At 31.8% G+C, this 7,967-nt stretch overlaps 1 protein-coding gene across 1 annotated transcript; it reads left to right on the top strand.

Moving 5' to 3' along the window:
• The first annotated feature begins 968 nt into the window (after positions 1-968).
• On the top strand, positions 969-6,625 carry LOC100785669 (ferrochelatase-2, chloroplastic). Its single transcript, XM_003526847.5, has 10 exons — positions 969-1,368; positions 2,212-2,539; positions 2,665-2,808; positions 3,351-3,452; positions 3,887-3,990; positions 4,087-4,213; positions 4,473-4,625; positions 4,886-4,986; positions 5,093-5,294; positions 6,009-6,625. Exons 1-10 carry the CDS (start codon positions 1,262-1,264, stop codon positions 6,231-6,233), a joined length of 1,593 nt encoding a protein of 530 aa, XP_003526895.1. The 5' UTR covers positions 969-1,261; the 3' UTR covers positions 6,234-6,625.
• The last annotated feature ends 1,342 nt before the right edge of the window (positions 6,626-7,967 follow it).

Below are 7,967 nucleotides of genomic sequence, written 5' to 3'. Positions count from 1 at the left end.
TGGATAAACTAAATTAAGTTATAATATGTTATAATTTTATTTGGTTTTTTTGTAAATTATATTTTTAGTTCATGTATATTACATTTTAGTTTTAATTCTTATTTTTTTTATTTACAAGATATTTTTTTTATTAATGTAACATTTATTTGTGTCATCAATTGCTAATGTTTTTTTTATCAATAAATATTAGTTATTAACTATTTTTTTAATGGAAAAAGTTGAATCCATCATCTTTCACTTCCTCCCTTCATGCCTAGATCAACCCTTATAATTCCCATCAATTGCTAATGTGACACTTGTTGACATCCATAAACATTTACAATTTCTAATGATTGACCGACCACAAAGACGGGTGAAGGAAAAACTTTAAGAATAATTTAGAAAAATTGAATAAATTAGGTAGATTAAAAGTATATTTAATTCTAAAAAAATATAACAACCAATAGTATTGATAAATTCATGATAAAAACCCAAATAGAAATATAATCATTTGTTGTAAAATAAAGTTACTAACTAAGAAAATTAAAATATTTAAATGTTATTTTATTTTAAATCATGATGATATCGATACAAAATATTAACTAATCTTTATCGTGAAATTAGAGTGAAATCTCCCCCAACCAAGTTGCTATTTTATTTTAACATATCATTCTCAATCTGATTCTCTAACGGAATCAGTATGATATTTTCTTTCTATAAGGATAAATTGTCGGCTGCGGTTTACATTTTCTAATTTTCTTTCTACATGAAGTAACTGATAATTTCCCTTTATTGTAGTAATTTTAAAAATAGATAATTTTTTTTTGAAAACAAAAAACACTAAAGTGAAGAATTGGATAAACGAAAAATAAGTGGTGGGAACTCATTTCAATCTCAACTCTCAACTCTCAACGAAAACCATAATATACGAATACGATACAAAATACAAATACATACAATACAAATAAATACTAACACTCAACATTGATTATTCCTAACATTAATTTTCTCTCTCAACTCAAAACCAGTGGAAAAAAAAAGTATTATTTGCTCCTTCCTTCTTTCGAATCTCATACTCACCCAACTACCCTCGTGCCAGTTCTATCTCTTTCTCCTCCAAAATAATTGGAGTTATGTAAAGTTATCATCTTTTCTCTAAATTGGTTTCTGGGTAATCCTTGTTCATAGCTTTTGGATTTTCCCATCAAGCCTCCTTTTTTGTTGCTAGGGCTTCAACCACACATTGGTGGCAGTGCTGATTTATCACTATTTTTATTAAGCTATGAACTCTCCAATTCATGCCCCTTCTTCATCGGCATCTTCTTCCTCCTATATGCTTCGTCCTTCACCATGCCTCACTCATGCTTCTCGTAACCTCAAGTGTCCTATGTAAGTGTTCCATTTACCGTGATTCTGATAATTTTGTGCTTTGGTATTTTTTTGTTCTGAATTTTGCATTTTTCATCGACCCTTTTTTTTAAAAATAGATTTTTTATTTGGAATCCAATAATATTTCCATTTTATTCCTTGAATGGTTTCTTAACATGGCTTAAAATGGAGTCAATTAATCAGAAACACTGCAAAGGATGTCCTGTTCTAAAATTGAAGTTCTTGACACTGGCATTTATAAGGATTTTCTTCAATGTTTCTACATATTATAAAAAATGTCATTTCGTAAGTTATTGGCACTGGCAATTATAAAAGGGAGTGTTTGTACTTATTATGAAAATGGCATTTTTTGGTTGGAAATGCAGGTCGAGAAGTTATGTTCCATTTCTTGGTTGGTAATTTTTGCAACTTGAACTTAATTTTGGAATGGAGTTTATCTATAACAAATGATTGGATTAAAATGGAAATATCCTGAGAATGAACTCAATGAAGTACTCTTTGTTCCCTTTCAAGTTCGCATATATGTTCATGAGTCATGACCACAAATTTTGCATTTTGAGGGGTCATGAGCATGATTTGATTTTTTTTTTGCATTTTTGTTTCTTTCCTGAAGCATGGAACTGCTAGGCTTTCATCCAAGCAATTTTATGTGTAAAATTTCTTTGTGGCTTTGAATTGTGCATCAAAGTGCAACTTTTCTTTGTCTTCTAAACTTGAATGTGATCAAAACATTTGACACCTCGACACCTCGTACAAAATTGTGCCTTATTTGGTCAATTTTTTTATTACTAAATGTCAAGATTAATAGAATTTCCCCAAGTGTATAATCTTTTATTTTCATAGGTTGTTACCACAGGCAATTTGTACCTCTCAAAAGAAGTACCATTGCTTTGGAGCTAATGTGGAGGCGTCTTTTAACACAAATCCCTTGAAAAATTACACATCAGTCAGATGTTCTCCATGGTGGTCTGAAACACAATCCTTGGTTTCTAACAAAACACTCAACAAACAGTTGTTCACAGTAGAATCTTTAGCAACTTCAACAGCTCAAGATGTTTCTGATACAACTCTTATTGGTGATGATAAGATTGGTGTGTTACTGTTAAACCTTGGAGGTCCAGAGACTCTAGAAGATGTGCAGCCTTTTTTGTTTAACCTTTTTGCTGACCCGGTAATACACTAGGTTTTACAGACTTAGCATTTGAGCTGTCATTTTTTATCCTTCAATTCCTTTAGGTTGAGATTAACCTACAACTACCCATTCCTTATTGTTTGGTGTTGTGAACAATCTCACAGGATATAATACGTTTGCCAAGGATATTTAGTTTTTTTCAAAAGCCATTAGCTCAATTTGTATCTGTCGCAAGAGCCCCAAAGAGCAAGGAAGGCTATGCTTCAATTGGCGGTGGCTCTCCTCTCAGACGCATGACTGATGAACAGGTATGACACTTCCTGTTAACTTTTTTTCTTTTCCTTTATGACATATTTTATTCTCAAATTTGTAAATAGGCATCGGATACTTCAAATTTCAGTTTCCAGAAATTTAACTAATTATATTTGAGAGGGAGTTCTGAGCTGTGTATTTGTACCTGACATGAAATTTGTCTCTTGCCAATTTTCTCAACTTCAGATTTTGTTAAGTGAAAGAATAGCACAAGAGCAGAGCCAAAAATTGCAAAGAGATTTCTAGAAATTAGCATCATTTGTATTTCAATTTCATCTAGCAATAGTGGTTATAACTATTTTTATGTGGTTACTATTACAGCAGAAATATTTTTTCTGTCGGGAACTTAAGTTACTGTCTTGGACAATGTTATATTGCCACCAAATCCTAATATTTTTCCAACCATTTCAATCAAACTTTGAAAATTCCATTAATCCATTGAGATTTTACAATCAACTTATGTTATCCCGTTAAATATTTTTGTTTGACTCTTTTTTTGTCCTGGTAGTCCTAGCTCATCTAATGAACTCCTTCACAGGCCGAAGAGTTGAAAAAATCTCTTTGGGAAAAGAATGTCCCAGCTGAAGTGTATGTTGGCATGCGTTACTGGCATCCTTTCACTGAAGAAGCTATTGAGCAGGTAGTTCATGATGTTGACTTCAATAGAAGTTGATTAAGATTATGCTATTGGTGGATTCTCTTCCCTGTTATTGTCCTGTGATCTGAGTTAAAAAAATGTAGCCGCATGCTTCATATTCTAGAAGAAAGTGTGCAAAATTTCAAAATAAGGGTTGCATGAAGCAGTTGTCTTTGATCTGCATTATTGGGCAGCTTCCATATATCAATTAAATATGAGAAATTAACTACTATTTGGTTTAAAGTAGTGATGCATGGATGAAAACAAATCATGTTTTAAGAAAATCTCAAGGAAAGAAGAAATTATTAAAATGATAACAAAAATCAGGAATGCCAAAAATAAGAGCTTGAAAGTATAACTTTTTCAACCATATTTATCTTTTTGTGATTTCTTGCCAATCTAATTACAATTTATCCTTTAAAAATTATATTGTGTAGATTAAAAGGGATGGAATTACAAAGCTTGTTATTCTTCCACTTTATCCACAATTTTCAATATCAACCAGTGGCTCAAGCCTACGTCTACTGGAGAGTATATTCCGGTGATTACTTTAAAATATTGCTATCTCATTTATTATACTTCAAATATTAAACTATCTAACATTCTGTTATATTGTGAATTGTTATTGGTTCTTCAGAGAGGATGAGTATCTAGTCAACATGCAGCACACAGTAATACCATCATGGTATCAACGTGAAGGATACATAAAGGCCATGGCAAATTTAATTGAAAAAGAGTTGAAGAGTTTTGACTGCCCTGAGGAGGTTCAACATTTGATTAATGCTTTAAATTTTAATGACTTAGAAAAGAAAAGGCATGGTTCCTTGATATTTTTCTATTATCATTACCATTTTCATAATTGAAAATTTGACAGCAATAAGGGTAACTTACTATACTTGCTTAAAAAAACAAGATTATTTATATAATTTATTTAGAATTCGATGTGTTTATTTCTTCACTCCAACAGAGTTACTCTTGTTTCTTTGTGTTTGCATGAGTCCAATTAATTCATGCTCATTGCAGGTCATGATATTCTTTAGTGCACATGGGGTGCCTCTTGCTTATGTTGAAGAGGCTGGTGATCCATACAAGGCTGAGATGGAGGAATGTGTGGAGTTGATCATGGAAGAGCTTGAGACACGAAAGATAACTAATGCATGCACCCTTGCTTATCAGGTATCTACTTTTTGTCTCTTTCTGCAATTGATTCTCCATGAATTCTGATTTCTACAACTTTCTCTTCTTAGATTTTGCATTAAAATGTTACTATATAGTCCTCACCAACCATCACATAAAGAAAGCTCGTTGGGAGAAAGTTTTCACAATTAGTCCTTCTGTCTTCAAACCTACCACCATTTGATACCTCAAAGCTAGACACTACTTTTAGACTTGTCTTTTTCTGGATTTCTAACAATTGATTATAATTCTTGTTACAGAGTAGAGTTGGACCAGTGGAATGGTTAAGACCCTATACAGACGAGACAATAATTGAACTTGGAAGAAAGGGAGTGAAAAGTCTGCTCGCCGTTCCAATTAGGTAAACATATTAGTTTTTTAGTTCACTCCTATGTGTATCTATCATCTCTGCCACTTTCCTTTATGTTTTTCCACATGCACATTGCTAACTTATGCTTAATTCACAGCTTCGTCAGTGAGCATATTGAAACTCTAGAAGAAATTGATGTTGAATACAAAGAATTGGCTCTAGAATCAGGTATAGAAAACTGGGGCCGTGTTCCTGCTCTAGGATGCGAACCTACCTTCATTTCTGATTTGGCAGATGCCGTTATTGATAGTCTCCCATATGTTGGTGCCATGGCAGCTTCAGACCTTGAAGCTCGACAGGTACTCTTTTGAACTCCCATATAAATTTATATTTTCATTTTCTAGATGGAAATAAACATTGTTTTTTAAAAGGGGTAGACATCGCTGGAGGCACTAGTCAGGAGTGTAGGTCATGTAATTTTTAGATATGTAAAAAGAGGTAAAGGAAGATCAGAAAGAACATTGGAGGATATTATTAAAAGGGATCTCATGGTAAATAATATCTCATGAAAATTTTGTTTTTAACCAAACCTAACGGCTTTCTTTTTCTATGATCCATGTAACCAACCTTACCTAATAATTGTTTTTATTTACTACTACCTTCATTCTTATTTATAAGACCCAAATTAAAAGTGGTGCCTGTTCCTTTTTATAAGACTCAATCCATAATGTCTCTTGCATTAACTATTTTTAGACTAAAATACCCTTAACAAAGAGAAAGGAGCATTAATGGCAATGGTATTTTTGGGAAAAAAAAATTTAAGACAAATTTATTGCTATCAATTAAATTGGCTACTTTCCTTAATTTTGAAGAATTAAGTAATTGAGTCTTATAAATAGGAACAAATGTAGCACCGTAGTATCATATTCTAGGTGGAAATTATTCATTCAGTGTTCTTTTGAGCTGTGATTGAAACACAGATAAAAATTTCCTTAGATTTATTGATGATCTATTTTGTAGTTATATACTTGCATCTTGTGTGTGATCTAATTGAAAGTTTGTCTCTTTGTCAGTCCCTCGTTCCATTGGGCAGTGTAGAAGAGTTATTGGCAGCATATGATTCGCAACGCAGGGAGTTGCCACCACCAGTTATAGTGTGGGAATGGGGTTGGACAAAAAGTGCTGAAACTTGGAATGGAAGAGTAGCTATGCTGGCTGTGCTTCTTCTTTTGTTTTTTGAATTCACTGCAGACAAGGGTTTGCTGCATCAGATGGGAATATGGCCCTCGCTTAGATGAATGAATCATGACCACATGCCCTCTAAGCCAGGAATTTTGTTGAGTTCAATTTTTGATCATTTGTCAGTATATGGCTTTTTTGTACAATTAAATCATGTTCTTAATACATAAAGTTTTCAAGTAGTTGTTATCATAGTCAAAGCTCATTTTACAATGTGTTAATGCATGATTAGATCAGTGTAAAAGGCTTGACAGTGGATCAACATAAAATCCATTCAGTTTTGCTTGTAAAATAATGATAGCATATTATGCTACTCAAATCCAAGGCATGCACTCAGTAGGAGTTCTCAAATGTAGTTAGGCACAGTATTTGTGGATGGTGAAGTGAGAGGAAATTTGTATACCACACAATGTTTTTATATGCATTTAAACTTAAGCTTTGTTGATTGGTTTACGTGAGTTGAAAAACTACTAGGCTGTTCTACCTGAAGAGCAGTTGAGGCAATAACAAGTTCTTTGTGAAGTGTGAACTCATTGGATAACACTGGCAATTTTGCTATTTTGTTGGCCAAAATCTACTAAAGAGATTTTGTAAAAGGTGCTGAAATTCTTGTTTGATTCGTTTGCGAATTGGCCTGTCATTCACAGAAGGATTTAGACATGTCTAGCAATATATAGTACTTTCATTTTACAGAAGAAAGTTTAGGAATTCTAGATTTGGACATCACAAACTTCAATGATGACTTGTTTTGCAATTTACAGATGAATTCTACATTAAGAAAAGGTTACAGTTTCTGTAGAGCTATTATTGCTTCAATTGTTCCAAGTCTTTGCATGAGTTCAATTAAAAAAGAGTTATAGTGATGCTAGAGTTGCTACTTTTTTTCACCAAGAGTGAGTTTGGATGATAATAAAAGTAAGATGGAAATTAGATAATAATGCAGGAAGACAACCCTCTCGCTTTTCCTTTTCACTGCCATGGAGGGGGGTATTAGGAGAAAATTTCAAACTTCAAAATTGTTTTACTTTATTAATACTAGAAAAAAGTGACTATTTTGCAATTTATAACTCAGTTTTTTACTTTTACTTTTAATCCTTAAAAAAATGTCACCATTTTTTATTTTATTGGATTTTTATTTATTTCAATTAATCAGTTACAATTATCTCAGCTGCTCAAGTATACATGAATTTAAAAATATATATAAAATTAACACTTACAAGCAAAAGACAAATATACAATGTAAGATTATAGCTAGTTGTCAAAGTAGCATGATTTCGCTTTATTGAAATAAAAAGGCTAAATTATGTCCATAAAATCTAACTCGTTTGGTTGAGTAAATTATTGTAAATCTTCTGACATTATCTTCAATTTCTACAAATTAATAAAAGACTAAATTATACTTTTGATCTTTCTTTAATTTTTTATTTATAATTTTGGTCCCTCTATTTTATATTATTTTTGTAATTTGGTTTCAATTAAACTCTAGACTTAACATATTTACTAAAAGTATCATTCAAAAATAATTCAATTAATTAAAATCTAAAAAATAAAATATAAAAATGTATGCAAAATTGAGGATTGAATCAAAATTATAAATTTTCTAAAATAGGAATACCAAAATCATCAAGAAAAATAAGTGGACCAAAATTCCGGATCAAGAATTAAAAAGGATCAAAATTACAATTTAGCCAAATAAAAAAAGCATAGACAAACAAGGGAAAGTGGTGTTTGAAGGTTTTACAAAGGTTGATAAGAACAAAAACAGTAGTTTCAAGAAATCAGGAAAACAAAAA

This window comes from Glycine max, chromosome 6 (assembly GCF_000004515.6).
Source record: "Glycine max cultivar Williams 82 chromosome 6, Glycine_max_v4.0, whole genome shotgun sequence".
In the NCBI taxonomy this organism is placed as follows: Eukaryota; Viridiplantae; Streptophyta; class Magnoliopsida; order Fabales; family Fabaceae; genus Glycine; species Glycine max.
This window is presented reverse-complemented; position numbering and strand designations above follow the sequence as displayed.

Excerpts from the sequence above, each read along its gene's own strand:
- LOC100785669 (XM_003526847.5), top strand. The coding sequence starts at position 1,262 with ATGAACTCTCCAATTCATGCCCCTTCTTCATCGGCATCTTCTTCCTCC. Across the intron at positions 4,626-4,885 it reads CATGCACCCTTGCTTATCAG|AGTAGAGTTGGACCAGTGGA; the intron begins GTATCTACTTTT and ends TTCTTGTTACAG. Across the intron at positions 5,295-6,008 it reads CAGACCTTGAAGCTCGACAG|TCCCTCGTTCCATTGGGCAG; the intron begins GTACTCTTTTGA and ends TCTCTTTGTCAG.